Source organism: Perognathus longimembris, chromosome 6, assembly GCF_023159225.1.
Source record: "Perognathus longimembris pacificus isolate PPM17 chromosome 6, ASM2315922v1, whole genome shotgun sequence".
In the NCBI taxonomy this organism is placed as follows: domain Eukaryota; kingdom Metazoa; phylum Chordata; class Mammalia; order Rodentia; family Heteromyidae; genus Perognathus; species Perognathus longimembris.
Genome location: NC_063166.1, coordinates 67,072,268 through 67,088,314, shown reverse-complemented (window position 1 = coordinate 67,088,314; position 16,047 = coordinate 67,072,268). Strand labels below are relative to the sequence as shown.

Genomic DNA, 16,047 nt, shown 5'->3' with positions numbered 1-16,047 from the left:
AAACCTCGATTATGTGCCAGGCTCAGAGTTGACACTCCCTTCACATAAACTCAATTTCACAACAACCCTATGAGGTATGCATGAAGCTCCTAGAGGTTACTAGCATTAGATTAGCCAAGATGTATACTGAGGCAGTATGAGCCCAAAGCCCAGTACAGAAATGTGTTCAGTGGCTAGGAATATGGCCTAGTGGTAAAGTGCTCATCTTGGATACATGAAGCCCTGGGTTCGATTCCTCAGCACCACATATATAGAAAAAGCCAGAAGTGGCGCTGTGGCTCAAGTGGTAGAGTGCTAGCCTTGAGCAAAAAGAAGCCAGGAACAGTGCTCAGGCCCAGAGTTCAAGCCCCAGGGCTGGCAAAAAAAAAAAAAAGAAGAAGAAATGTGTTCCAATGATTTACTGCTAGGCATTATGTGACCAGCCTTGCAGAACACATGCCCACAAGGGGCTTTCAGCCAGCTGGGGGACAGAAACAACCAATCATGCCACTAGGTCCCCAAAAATCTAGTTTATTTTTTTATTTTGCCAGTCCTGGGGCCTCAGGAACTCAAGGCCTGAGCACTGTCCCTGAGCTGCTTTTGCTCAAGGCTCAAGGCTAGCACTCTACCACTTGAGCCATAGTACCACTTCTGGCCTTTTCTGCTTATGTGGTACAGAGGAATCGAACCCAGGGCTTCATGCATGCTAGGCAAGCACTCTACCATTAAGCCACATTCCTAGCCTGAAATATAGTTTCTTGGATTAAAAAAAATAGCGAATGTGTTGGGGAGTATACAATAGCAGCCACAAAGTCTAAGAGTGGATGAAGGTGGGCACATGCAAGAATTCAAATCTACCTTAGGCCTGAAGGGAAAAGATAAGTGGCCCATGGAAGAGCAAAACATGAGTACAGAGGCCTAGAGGCAACCATGAGTTTCTGGCAGGTGAACTATGGGTATAGGCTGTTCTTCTCAGCATTCATTGTGTGGATAAATCCCCTGGCAATTTTGTTACAATGCAGAATCTGACTCAGCAGGACTGAAATGGGATCTGAGATTCTGCATTTCTAACTAGCTCTAAGTGATGACAACACTTCTTAGTATAATCTTCATGAAAAGTCCTCTAAGAATGAATCAAAATACACAACACAGACACAGATACAGATGCGCGCACACACACGCGTGCACACACACACACACACACGAGAGAGAGAATGGGAGAAAGACGAGTTGGAGTGAGCAGTAGCCTGAAATCTCAATTATTTAGGAGTCTGAGGTTAGGAGGATGACCTGAACCCTAAGTTGGAGACTAGTCTGGGCAACAGAGCAGAATATTGTCTCAAAAATAAAAAAGCTAGAGGCATGGCTCAAGTGGTAGAATGCCTCATAGCATGAGGCCCTGTACCACTAGAAAATAAACAAGTGGGGGGGGGGGAAGATGATTTGGGTAATTTACCACACATATGATAAAGGAGTAATTTCTTCAATATATCAAGAACTCTTATGAACGAATGAAGGACAAATAAATCAAAAGAATATGAAGAGGCAGTTTAAAAGGCTCAAATAGCTAAAATAAAAAAAATCCCAGCCTATCCATAATTTTAAAACCGCAAGTCAAAAATAACAGTTCCTTTTTTGTGTGTGTGTGTTGTCCTTGAGCTTGTTTTTCCCCCCTCAAGGCTAATGCTCTACCACTTGAGCCAAGCACTTCTTCTGACTTTTTTTGGTGCTTAATTGGAGATAAAGCCAGCCTGGGCTGGTTTTGAAACTCAGTATTCAGATCTTAGCTTCTTGAGTAGGAAGGATTACAAGCATGAGCCCTAGGTTGGCAACATTTTGCTTTTTTTTTTTTGGCCAGTCCTGGGGCTTGGACCCAGGGCCTGGGCACTGTCCCTGGCTTCTTTTTGCTCAAGGCTAGCACTCTGCCACTTGAGCCACAGCGCCACTTCTGGTCATTTTCTATATATGTGGTGCTGGGGAATTGAACCCAGGGCCTCATGTATACGAGGCAAGCACTCTTTCCACTAGGCTATATCCCCAGCAAACATTTTGGTTGTTTTTTTTACCTACCAGAGTTACAAAGCTCTCAAAAATCACTTAATAGCCAGGTATTAGTGGTTTATGCCTGTAATTCTGCAATCTCAGGATTGCAGTTAGAGATCAGCCTGGGCAGAAAAGTTCATGAGACTCATATCTCTAATTAACCACCAGAAAGGTGGAAGTAGAGCTGGGGCTCAAGTGATATAGTGTCAGGCTTGAGGGGAAAAGCTAAGGGGCAGAGAATGTGGCTTAGTGGTATAGAGTACTTGCCTAGCATGCATGAGGCCCTAGATTTGATTCCTCAGTACCACATAAATAAAATAAATTTTTAAAAAGGCCGGGCAGGGGGATGGGGGGGAAGCTAAGGGACCACATCCTGGCCCTAAGTTCAAGCTCCAGTACTGATGCACAAGCATGCTTGTGCACACACACACAGACACCCTTAACGAACTATAAGTGGGAACTTCCTCAATTAGATAAACAGCAACTATAAAAACCTCATAGCTGACCCGGCCACACCACTCCCAACCATCTATACTGCACAACAGGAACCAGGATATTACAAAGACACCAGTACCTCCATATTCATTGCCGCACTATTCACAATAGCCAAGATATGGAAACAACCCAAAAGCCCCACTACACATGAATGGATTAAAAAACTGTGGTACCTATATGCAATGGAATTTTATACTGACATTAGAAAGGACAAAACAATGGCATTCGCTGGAAAATGGATGGAACTAGAACAAATCATGCTGAGTGAGACAAGCCAAGAACAGAGAGACAAAAGGCATATGGTCTCCCTGATATGCGGGTGTTAGAATTAAAATGCAAAGAGATAGAACAAAGTAAACAGGTCTCAAGATGCCAAAATACAGTAAAAAGAAAAGAGGACATAGAATGAGTAGAAAGTGTGTGAGAATAGTAACAATAACAACAACAATAAAATAGCAGAGGGAACCATCCCTACATCAGACACTGAGGAAAGAGAACCAAGCATCTCATGGGTGGGATTGGGAAGGAAAGAATGAACCAAGCAAGGAATGGATGTTGCTAAACAAAAGAAACATAAAGATATCACCCGAAATGGAGAAAGTGTCTGTATTGTTAAAGATCATAGACTTCATAAGCTAAGTAGAGTAGAACAATTTTCATCATTGTAAATGTTAAAATGTATACTGTGAAATATATGTAATAACCCCCCAAAAAGAAATGTAAAAAAAAGAGAAATGTACTTGCTTTACATATGAAACTGCAAGCCCTTTGTACTTCACTTTGACAATAAAGAAGGAAAAAAAAACCCATCACAGCTGACATCATATTGAATGAAGAAAGACTTGAATGCTAAGTTCCTCTAAGATAAGGAACAAGGCAAGGATATCCACTTGTGCCATTTCTATTTAACATTATACTCTAATGCACTAAAAATATTAAAGGCAGCTGGGCACAATGACATAAATTTGTAATCCCAGTACTTGGGAAGTGAAAGTAGGAGATGGCAAGTTCAAAACCAGTCTGGGGCTACAAATCAATTTCAAGGCCAGTTTGAGTAATGTTGCAGGACCCTGTCACAAGCAAGCAAGCAAGCAAGCAAGCAAGCAAACAGCAGTTCATATGATGCTGTATCTAGAAATTTCTAAGGTACCAACAAGAAAAACAACCCATGGAACGAATAAATAAGTTGGGGAAGGTCAGAGAACCAGATCAATATATAAAACTTTATTTTATTTCTTTATATTATCAACAAATGATTAAAAAATAAAAATAGTCCTACTTGTATCAAAAAGAATATTCAAGAACGTAATTTAGAAGGACTTGGGGCTAGGGATGCGGCTGAGTAGCACAGTACTTGCCTAGCTAGCTAGCATGCTTGAGGCCATGGATTCATAGCACCTCTCAACATGCACACACCACCCCCCCCCGGAAAAAATATTAAGGACTTTATACTGAAAATTATAAAACACTGAAGATCTAAATACCTGGAGGCATTCTACATTCATGGTTTACAAAATTCACTATTGCTAGCTGGCAACTTCCCTCATATTGATCTACAAATACAATGCAATCTCTATCAAAATCTGAACAAACTACAGCCCAGGCTGGCTTCAAACTCTCAATCTTTCTGCTTTTTTCAAGAAACTACAAACTGACCCTAAATTTACAGAGGAAAAAAAATTTAAAAAGGACCCAGAACATTCAAACCAACTTTCAAAACAAAACAAGAGGATTTATTCTATCTAATTTCTAAAGATATTATAAAGCATAGTAATAAAGGCAGTGTGGTAAAAATGGCATATTTCTCTATGGAACCAAATTGAGAGTCTAGAAATAAATGAAAAGCTAGGCCACAAACTATCTTTGCCAACCATGTATTTCATAAGGGATCTGTGCCCAGAATACAGACTTGCAACTTAAAAAGACAAGAAACAGATGGTACACACCTGTGATCCAAGAAGGGGAGGCTGAAGCACATGGCTCACAAGGCCCGGGCTACAGAGCAAGACTTGTCCCAAAGAAAACAAAAAACAAACAGAACAAAAAACAATCCAAATAACAAATGGGCAAGGCCTGAGGGTTTAAGCTCAGTACTTACCTGCCTGGGCTCAGCATCTAGCACCAAAGGGAAGAGAAAAGGGAAGGAAAGAAGGGGAAGAAAAGGGAAGGAAAGAGAAGGGGAAGAAAAAGAAGGGGATGAGAACAGCCAAAAGATTTGTGTAGATGTTTCACCAGAGAAGAAAAATGGAAATACATGAATGGGTAAAAAGCATGTAAGTAGATGTTTATTACTATTTATCATCAGGGAAAGGTAAACCAAAAGCACAGTGTGGCACCAGCACTCACCCTCACATGTTACTGGTAGGAGTACAAAATGGCACAGCCACTTAGGAAAGTTTGAACTATCTCCAAAAGTAAAATATAAACTTACTAATATCTCTAGGCACTAATAGAAGAGAAAAACATGCCACAAGACTTGTACATAGGAAGCAGTCCAGTGGTTCAAGTGGTAGAGTACTACCAGCCTTGAGCACAAACAGGCTCAGGGACAGTGCCCAGGCCCTGAATTCAATCAAGCCCCACAACTGACCAAAAAACAAAAAAGGAGGAAGAAGACTTGTACATGAATGTGACACTGCAATTCTAATCACAGTACGAGTGCCTCTATTCCAAAGTTTCGTTTTCTACATCGTTACCTGCAGTTGACTAATCTAAACATATTAAATAGAAAAATCTCAGAAACAATGCATACATTTTAAATAACTTACTACAGAATAATTATAATAGTTCTATTTTATTAATGATTATTGTTAATCTCTTGCTTATAAGTGAAACTTCACCACAGGCGTGTATGTGCATAGGGTTCAGTACAAACCATGATTTCAGGCATCAACCAGGGTTCTTGGAAAATACACTCTCAACTAAGGTGGGGTGGGGGGACCACTAGTTCAAAACTGCAAACGATCCAGAGGCCCAGCAATTGCTGAATGGGGGGAAAAAAGCATTAGCACCAAATGCAAGGATACATGTTATAACATGGTATTACATGATGAACCTCAGAACAGTATAAGAAGTGAGAGAAGTAATGAAATAGTTTTCACTCTGTGTGATTCCCACTTTCACGAAGTGCCCCGAAAGGATAAAAGTCTAAGGAGACAGAGCAGAGGAGTGTCAGCTGGCTGTGGGAGCAGCGCTGTGTACAATGCCGATCCCTTCACTGGAAGGAACTTGCTGGGGTAACAGAAATGTCTGAAACATTGTCACTGCGGTGATAGCTGCACAAGTCTATAGTTTACCAAAGTTCATTGGACTATTGACTTAAATGAGTGATTTTATACTATTAACTATACCTTATAAAGCCTGGAGAAAAAAATAGGTAAGGAGTGGTAGTGTAGCAATATAATGGGAATTGTTGAAGCTGTGCTATGTACTATTTCTTCTACTTTCTTATATGTTGAAAATTTGTATAATAAACAGTCTCTAGTTCGGTCCTCAGCTCTGGGGAAAAAAAGTCTGTAAAGCAGGTACTGGTGGCTCATGCCTATATATAATTCTAGCTACCTATGAGGCTGAGATCTGAGTATTATAATTCAAAGCCACACAAAGCAAGAATATCTATAAGGTTCTTATCTTCAATTAACCGCCAAAAATGCATAAGTAGAGCAGCAACTCAAGTGGTAGAGTTCTAGCTTTGAGGAAAAAAAAGCTCAGGGACAGTGCCCCAGGACCAGCACACACAAAGAAGTTCTTTTTTTTAAATTTTTTTTTGCCAGTCCTGGGCTTGGACTCAGGGCCTGAGCACTGTCCCTGGCTTCTTTTTGCTCAAGGCTAGCACTCTGCCACTTGAGCCACAGCGCCACTTCTGGCTATTTTCTATATATGTGGTGCTGGGGAATCGAACCCAGGGCTTTATGTATACAAGGCAAGCACTGTTGCCACTAGGCCATATTCCCAGCCCCGCAATAAAGTTCTTTAAAAGTCACTGGAGATGTGGCTCAAGTAGTAGAGTACCTGCTGGCAAGTGTGAAGGACCTCAGAACTGCCAATAAAATAATGTTTTATATGTGTAAAAGTTTTCTGGAGAGCTGGGTGCTGGTGGCTCATGCCTGTAATCCTAGCTACTCAGGAAGCTGAGATGAGGATCATAGTTCAAAGCCAGCCCTGGCAGGAAACTCCATGAGACTTTTATCTCCAACCAATCACAAAAAGCCAGAAGTAGAGCCGTGGCTTAAGTAACAGAGCATTAGCCTTGAGCACAAAACCTCAGGGACTGCACCCTGGCTCTGAGTTCAGGCTCAGGACCAGCCCTCCGCCCCCCCAAAAAGTGTTCTAGAGAGAATTTTTTTTTGCGGGGGGCAGTCCTGGGGCTTGGACTCAGGGCCTGAGCACTGTCCCTGGCTTCTTTTTGCTCAAGGCTAGCACTCTGCCACTTGAGCCACAGCGCCACTTCTGGCCGTTTTCTGTATATGTGGTGCTGGGGAATCGAACCCAGGCCTCATGTATACGAGGCAAGTACTCTTGCCACTAGGCCATATCCTCAGCCCCTAGAGAGAAAATTTTTAAAAATTAAAGACTATTTACCTCTGGTAAATGGAATGATGGCAGCTCAGTGACTTTTTCATTTTAAAGCTCTTAGTTTTAATTGGGAAGTATATAGATATACATTATAATTATACACATATATTTATATATACACACAATTTTTCTATTTTATATTCTTATATTTAAAAAATATACATCGCGGGTCTGGGGATATGGCCTAGTGGCAAGAGTGCATGAGGCCCTGGGTTCGATTCCCCAGCACCACATATACAGAAAACAGCCAGAAGGGGCGCTGTAGCTCAAGTGGCAGAGTGCTAGCCATGAGCAAAAAGAAGCCAGGGACAGTGCTCAGGCCCTGAGTCCAAGAACCAGGACTGGCCAAAAAATATATATATATACATCGCTCTTATTCAAAGAAAGTATACATAAGAAGGGAAGGAAATGGATTACCTCTGAAAATACCTAGGTGAGTTCCAAGTAGGAGACACAAAAAATATGACATGGATTCTGACACCAGCTTCGTAGGTAACCAGACAGTTCCACAATTCTAACCTAAAGAAGAGGGTCACAAACTCCTCTGAGACTTACAAAAGCTACATACCCTGATTCCAGAGAAGTATTTCTAGTATGTGGAGTATGACATATGATTCCAGGAGAATCAAGGACTAAGAAGTTTACGAATCTCTGATAAGACTGTACTACATGATGAGCTCACTTTTGTATTCCTAGGAGTCCACTCCCCTTTACAGCCCTAACAGCCTCATAGAGGTTCCTGACCTTCAGCTCATTTCTATAGGAGAGGTGGCAAATAGCAAAGTGTCCACTTCTTGGAAAGTCCTGGGTCTTTTCCTTCCACCCTCAGTAATAATTCCCATGGGAGGTTGAGTGTGAAAAGGCAGCTAAATGCTGAGTAAATATCTTATATGTTCACAGCCAGAGAAGGAGGTTGGGTCCTAAGAGATGAGAACCAGACCATTCACTATCATTTTGCTTTACCTGGTTCCTAAGACACAAGGTTGCAAAGGCAGCTTGTCAAGGAACAGGTGATGACAACCAAGAGGCCCTCTGTGTGGTAATCTAACACTCCATCACCTGCAAAGGCATTAGCAACTTAAAAGTCACAAAGCTCAAGAGACCCAAGAACTACCATCTTCCCTCCCTGACTTTAATTCTTGGGGAATGTGAGAGCTCTATCCTTGAGCAAAAGCAGCTCAGGGGCAGTGCCCAGGCCCAGAGTTTCCCATGACAGAAGAGGCACCAAAAACAAAACAAAACAAAAAAGAAACACCTCACCTTCCAAATTTTGCCCCACCCAACTTGAAATAAAAGGAAGACTCCCTTGAGAACTGAAAATTATTTCACTCACACTTCTCTGTGAGGAGATATTAACCTTCCCCCCCCCCATTTTGGAGGCCTCTCCCTTACAATCTCCTTTCCCAGATATAGCATCTAGCTGATCTGAACAGCTTCAGAGCTGTTCCTGTTCCTCCCACCCCTTGCCTGCTACAAAGCAGCACCCTTACAGAAGGCTAGATTCTGCTTTTTCTTTCTGAGAGGCACAGTCACCCTTTTAAGACCACCTCACTAAGTGCTCCCTAGATTAGAGGGAGGGAGGAGGGAAAGAAGAGAGAACAGGGGAGAGAAGAAGGCAGAAAGGGGAAGAGGGAAAAACAAAGGCTTTGGAGGCACAGTTTGGCAACAGTTAATAGAAATCAATTACCCAATCAGTTAAAGCACCTCAAGAATTCAACTATAAGTGAGTGGAGGCTAATGATAGCTCAAGTCCACTTACCAAGAAGCCCCACAGAGCTAAAGAACTACAGAGCTAAAAGAAAACAAGAAATACCCAGAACCAAATTAGCCTCTCTGGAGACTCTGAAAATGTAGCCTTTATTTCAGAGGCCACAGATTCGGAATAGCTGTTCATCAGACACAGACAGACACAGACTGAAGAGCCCGAAAACCACCAGCAGATTGCAGAAGTCCTGGTGAAACTAATGGTCATCCTCAGAAAGAAATTGGATAACTGAACCCCAGAGGCTGGAGAGTGCAGAGATCGCTGCCTCCCCTCTTTACAAGAGGTCTCCACTGGCCCAAGCAACAGCTTACACAGTGCTCTGTGCCAACACTTTAAATCTTGGAGTAAAGTTACAAAGTGCCTTCTTTGTTTTAAGTACTTTGTCTCATGTTTCATTTAAGCACCACAGCAATCCTGTGGAGAACAGTATCATCCTGGCTTCAAAAATAAGGGAAGTGATTCCATTGGAGGAAATGAAAAAGTTCTGGATATGGAAGGTGGTGATAACTGCATAATATGAATGTAATTAGTGTCCAAGGATTTGCACAAATTGTTAAAATTTGTGCATTTTACCACAATGATAAAACAAGGCAGTATGCACACATAGACAAATAGTTCACCCAAAGTCACAAAAGTAATCAACATCAGAGCTGAGACTCTAGCTCAGCCTTAATCCAAGTCTTACTAGGTTCAAACCCTGGGAGGTTTTTCAGGGTAATGTGCCAGGTGCAAGTGAGAAACCATAAGATGGCACAGAAGAAAGCAATGAAGAAGAATGAGACGGAACTGAGAGGTCTTAGGTGCCCCATTTGAGGAACACCAGTGTTAGCAAATGGTTCAGGGATCAAAGAGAGTTTGGAGGTAGGAGCTCCCATCATTCATCTGGGGCCAGATGGCCTCACTCATCCTGGGTCCTTCCCACCTTCCTGCCAATGCCCAGAGATCAAAACTCAACCTTCTTCCAACATTCTATAACCTGCTATTCTTTAATACCTAGATCAAAGGGGGGCTTTTGTCCAAGTTGTAAAAGAAATCAAGAAGTGACTTTAAGCTGTCTCTGCTTCCTCTGTACTTCCGGGGGGACTAGTGAGGGGCTACACTTCTCCTTTAAAAGGGCTCCCCGGAGAACGCATTTAGTCAAGGCCTAGGGGTAGCACCTCAGCTCCAAACACAAAGTAGCTCCTGCAGAAGATGTGCCATATGGATAAATTCAGCTCAGATAGGCAATCATAATCAACGCAAGACAACTGTGATCAAGAAAAAAATCAGATCTTACAGGCATTATTAACAAGTCACCATAAATGCACATTTTTTTTGGTGGCAAGTATTCTGTGTGTGGGTGCACACCCACAACCCCCCCCCCCCACGCATGCACACTCAAGTGGGTGCAAGGGCGCACATGTGTATGCTGACCCTGGGGCTTAAACTTACGGCCTGGGCACTGTCCCAAAGCTTTTCTGCTCAAGGCTAGCACTCTACCACTTGAGCCATCATTCCACTTTGGACGTTTTTGGTGGTTAATTAGAGATGAGTCTTATGGACTCTCCTGCCTGGGATAGTTTTGAACCATGATCCTGATATCTCAGCCTCCTGAGTAGCTAGGATTACAGGTGTGAGCCACTGGAGGCTGGCCTGAACTAAATACTTTTAAAAGCCAATATAAGCCAGGTGCTGATGGCACATGCTTATAATTCTGGCTACTCAGGAGGAATGTGGTCCAAAGCCAGTCCAGAAGGAAAGCCTGTGAGACTCTTATCTCCAATTAACCACCAAAAAGCTAGACGTGGAGCTGTGACTCAAGTGTTAGAGTACTAGCCTAGAGCAAAAAAGCTCAAGGACAGCACCCAGGCCATGAGTTCAAACCCAGAACTGGCAAAAGAAAGAAAGAAAGAAAAAAGGCATGAAGGAGGATATTTGTGAGAGAAGCGAGTTTTATTTTCTATACTGAAGTTTCCAAGACTCAAGAAATGCTACAAATAGACAATGAACATTTCCCAAGTTTCAACAAAATAAGATTCTCAAGAACATTTTTCCAAAAGAATGAGATATGAATGCCTGCTTCTCAATTCAGACCCAGCCAGATCAAGTTTACCTTGACACCATAGGGTAGTCTAAATTCAAGTCAAGAAAAAGTCTTAGCTACCTTCTCCTCTAATGGGAGAAGTCTTGCCCTGCAGGGTCAGGAGACACCACTGTTGTCTTGACCAGACCTGATCAGCCCAGCACTTGGGGAAGAAGAGCCAGTAACTAAGTTGAGAGAGAGAGAGAAAGAGAGAGAGAGAGATCCTTGAATTGTGTACCCAGAGAGAGAGAGAGATCCTTGAATTGTGTACCCACAACTTTCAAAAGAGAACAAATTAAAACTCCAACCAGTTCCATGGCCACTAATTTGGTCCACTAATGCAGTTCTTATTTGGCTATATGACTACTTGCCTTAGAAACCAACACACCTCAAAATAGATCTATATACCGCACCCCTAACAACTGTGAAAAAAGTGTTTATGAGAATATGGGGATTGTTGTGACTTCTGTGTAATGTCTCCCACAGACTAAACTCATGACTGCCTGTGATGCCACTCTGACACATCCATGCCTGTAACACACTTGCTTCCACACCTTGTTAATGCTGCATCAGATGTGCAGTTTCTCCTATGCACTCTTTAAGCTGGTCTCTGTTACAGGACACTTCACATACTCGGTTTCTTCAAATCAGTTACTGTTTCTTTCAGGATGGCAATGCAGTATGATATTCCCAGGTAGCACAACACATTGGCACTTTCAATGAAATCCCTGGCTTGTCTGCAAACAGAACAAATGCTCCCCTAATAAATCCTGAGAGAAACAGGAAGCTAAAACAGCCTAGCAAAATGCAATTCACAGACTGCAAACTTTGGCTATGACTCACTTCAATTACAGGTATGTTTCTAGAATCAGATTTTGATTGCATCTAACTTTGTCTTTAACATACCCTCACCTCCACACACTGTGACTGAGTGACCCTCAAGAATACCAAGTTCTCTCCTTTCTTGGCCTCCATACTTGCCATTTCCTTTGCAAGACGTTCTTGTCAACCAAGTTTCAATTCACATCACTTTCTCTGAGACTTCTAACCACCCTTCAATGCCAAGTAGTTATATGACCTAGACATTGCCAATCACCACCACCTCACCTTGCTGTTTTCACTGCATTTAGGCCTACCTGACATTATTTTATTCACAAACTGTTCACTGTCTCAGACAAGGAAAGTTTCATAAGGATGGGACCTTGATTCTCTAAGTCACAATTACACTCCTCATTCCTGGCACAGAGTAGGCACTCAAATATTTGCTGATTAAATAAATGTGTACCAGTACTATGTATTGTTAACTTATAAACTCTTTAAAATCTCTGAACAGGGCCAGAATTTCCCTGTGAAATGCTATAAATGCCATTTCACTGAGCCTTTTCCTATGGTAATAGAGGGTGTAATTTCCTGTTCTTACACCACCCGTGTTCTGAATATGTCAGAGGAAATAAGGAGTTTTAATATTCTACTACTGAGAAAATCAGTTAAGGCTCTGACTTTTTTTTTGCGGGGGGATGAGCTTCAATACCAGGACCGTATGCAGGCAAGGCAAGTATTTTACCACTAAGTTATATTCCACACCCAGGCCATGAAACCTTTTACCTGACTTCTGAGGTTCTAAATAAGGAATCTTTCATTAAGCAAAAAATAAGCAAAGCATATCAATCAGCTAACAGAAGGAAAGCTTTTATCAGTCAACAATCAACCCATCTGGAGTAGATCAACACTAAAGAATCTTCTTTTGTAATGGTCAAATGTTACATCCTTTCTCATTTGAGTCTTGTCATTCACCACCAGGATGAAATTATCTGCTGAGAAAGCCACCTACAGGAAAACTTAGAAAAAAATCACTCTGGATTAAATCTTAGATATGATTTCAATTTTAGTTCTGGTCTCTTGACAAACAGAATATGAGCTGAACGTCTTTTTTTTTTTAAAGGCCACTCCTTAAAGATTTATTTACAGAGTTCTTTAACAGAAATCATCAAGCTATGACCCATTCTACAAGTACAACCCTTTTACCGCTACCTCACCCATACCGACTCCATCCTAGAAAGCCTAAGGAGTGGTGTGGCCCTGTAGGGCCAGAAACCAGCCAGGTGGACTAGAAGTGTTTTTCAAGACGTTAATTCATGGGCCACAACCATGACGATCACTTATAAATGTAATCATGCAGTCCTACTAAGTTAGAATCTTTCGGAAAGAGACTCAGATAATACATTTTAACATGCTTTTGGAGTTTTTTTTTTGCACAGTAAAGTTGGAGAACTACTGAGATAAAAGGACCCTAGGAGAGAGGTAATGAGTTGACCTGAGACAGGAGGGGTAGGGAGGGGTCTGGGGATGGCTACCCTGGGTGAGGTCGGGGAGGGCATCCTCTGGGGTTGCGGCAGTGGAGGGCAAGTGCGCGGTGTTAACAGCTGAGGGTGGGGTGCCAGGGCTGGGGGCGATGCGCTGGTAGCAGGCGGGATCTCCTCGGTGGACTGGCTTAGCACGGTGGCAGGCGGGGAGAGCGGGGCGGGACGTGAATGGGAGGAGAGGATGGAAATAACGGGGGTTCTTCCGAGGGGTCAGGACTGGGAGAAGAAACTTGGGAAGTGGAGGTGACAGGGGGCGGGGACCACAGTAGGGCTGGGAACCAGCGGAGGCAGTAGCCCGGATCCTCCTCCGACTCGGCGCCTCCCCGAAAACTCCGGGCCTTGACAAACGTGAGAGCGAGGCCGGGGAGGGGGACTTCGTGAGAAGCAAGTCCTGTCATGGGCAACCTGGACAGGGGTCCCGGAGGCGGCTCGGGACCGGGCCTGGGGCGCCGGAAAGCCCCGGGATACCCAAGGGAGCCCTGCTCTAGCTCCGGCTCCCGGAGTCTCCTTCACTCACCATCGCCGCCGCCATCTTGGATCCACGTGTCGCCGTGATGACGTCAGCGGAAGTGGTGCTTCCCTGATTACGGACTTGCACTCGGCGAGGGGCGTCTCTCAGCTCCAGCGGCTCCTCTCGGCGCAGTCAACGGAGTGCCGAAGAGGGTTTAACTCCTGCTGGACGGCCTAGTCCTGGAAATTAGGTCTCTGGTGAGGTTCAGGTAGAGAGAGAGAGAGAACGGTGTAACTAATGGAGCCATGTCAGCTCCTGGCAGAATTCGCTCCTCCTCCTCCTCCTCCTCCTCTCCCTGCATTGTGGGTAACGGAGGCGTGGCACTCTGGGCGCCATCTTTACTATTGGCAGGAAGACCCGTTGCTGGGGAAACTTGAGACCTTGATACTGGAGGGAGGGGCTGGTTAATTGGGCTCTCCCATCCTATAGTCTCTCTAATCAACTATAGTTCCTATCTTTTCTTTTACTTTACTCTGCTTCGTTGTCAACTGTAAAATGGGTGATTATGGTTTATGATGAAAATTCAATGACACGATCTTACCTAGAATTGTTTCCAATAAATGTCATATATGAATATTTACACTGTTAAGTATAGGGTGGGTACCACAAACATGATGCCATTTTTTAGATGAATGAAGGAAAAGCAATATATCTAATGAAGGGCAACGTCTTTGAATGTGGACTTGATCATGTGACTGGAGGCAAGTCATTCAACTTTCCTAAGTCTGTTTCCAATATTGGTAAATAAGGATTCTAAGACCTCAAAAATCATTTGGTCAATATCTAGCACTGTAAACTAAATACAGAACCAGTGCTGTTGTCTTATATTGTTTCAGAAGGTTGTTAAAAGAATATTAATGGTGCAGGACACAGGTGGCTCATGCCTGCAATCCTAGCTATTCAGGAGACTGAGAACTGAGGATTGTGGTTTTAACCCAGCCTGGGCAGCAAAGTCTGTGAAACTCGTATTTCCAATTAATCACAGAAAAAGCTGGAAGTGGCACTGTGGCTCAAATGGGAGAACACTAGCATTGAGCAAAAGGAGCCCAGGGATAGTGCTCAGGCCCTGAGTTCAAGCCAAAAAAAAAAAGAATATTAATGGGTAATAATAATAATCAGGATTCAGTAATCATTTTCTGTATGCTGTAGCATTTAGCATTATGAACGAACAGTTCATAAGATTCTTAGTTATGAGCTTGGTATACCATAATCCCAGGTATATGAAAAGTGAAGGTAGTGAGACTTTACCTAAAACATAAATGAAGGTAGAAAGGGCCAAGGTTGTGGCTGCAATAGTAAAACCTTTATTTTAGCATGCACAGATCCTGTAATGGTTAAACCTCAGTATAACCAAAAATTCTTACTAATCTATTTCTACCTCTAGACAGGGGACAGGTGAACTATGACCTTCACTGTGAGCACCACTGTGGTAAGTTTTCTATGAAGATGATTACCAAGCCCTCTTACCTTGCAAGCGCATATTGCTTTTTACTGTCAAAAGGTAGGTCATTCTCCTCCTGTTTAATTTGGCTGGCTAAATCATTTGCTTTGGCCAACAGAATACAGTATGAGGAATTGCCAGTTCTGGGACTAAGCCTTAATGAGGCTTGGCAGTTTCTGTTTTCACCCTCTTGGGTGTAAAGATGTGTAGATAATCTGCTGGAGAACCACATGGAGAGACAGGCTCAGGCAATTTCCTTGGGGCATCCTGGAAGCTGCAGTAGGGCACCACACATATGAAGGAAATCATCTTGGACAGCCAGACCTCAGCTGAGCCACCTACTGATTATAGTCATTTAAATAACCCCTCATCACCCCTCATGGTAAACACTGCCTAGCTGAATCTAGATGGTTTGTTATATAGTAATAGATCACTGAAACACACATATCAACTCCTGTGACCCATGCAACTATCCCAGGATCAAATACTGTTCATAATGGAGAGGGAGCTTGTAAGGCAGGAGAATTTGCCCGAGTATAGGAGGTTGAACTCATAACCATGAAACAACCTGCATGATCCTTACTACTTCCAGCTTCCTGAGGTGAACTGGTAAGAAACAAAGCTCCACAAATGATTTCAACTTCTAGGCTGAAGCAAATCCTCCTGCTTCAGATGAATTTTTTCCTTTACGAATTATTCTTTTGGTGTTTTGTCTATTCTGTTCTCATCTGTCTTTTCTGTGACCAGAGAAATAGATAATTCAGTTTGGCTGATAATCATAAGAGGGCAGGAATTGACTTGATTTGTCCATGT

At 42.9% G+C, this 16,047-nt stretch overlaps 1 protein-coding gene across 2 annotated transcripts in view; it reads right to left on the bottom strand.

The window, feature by feature from the left end:
* Positions 1-14,043, bottom strand: part of Tm9sf4 (transmembrane 9 superfamily member 4) — a 47,410-nt gene extending 33,367 nt beyond the window's left edge. For both annotated transcript variants that reach the window (XM_048348983.1, XM_048348984.1), the window contains exon 1: positions 13,800-14,043. In XM_048348983.1, the coding sequence (XP_048204940.1) occupies positions 13,800-13,814 (15 nt within the window). In that variant the 5' untranslated portion in view covers positions 13,815-14,043. The remainder of the gene's footprint in view (positions 1-13,799) is intronic.
* Between the last annotated feature and the right edge of the window lie 2,004 nt (positions 14,044-16,047).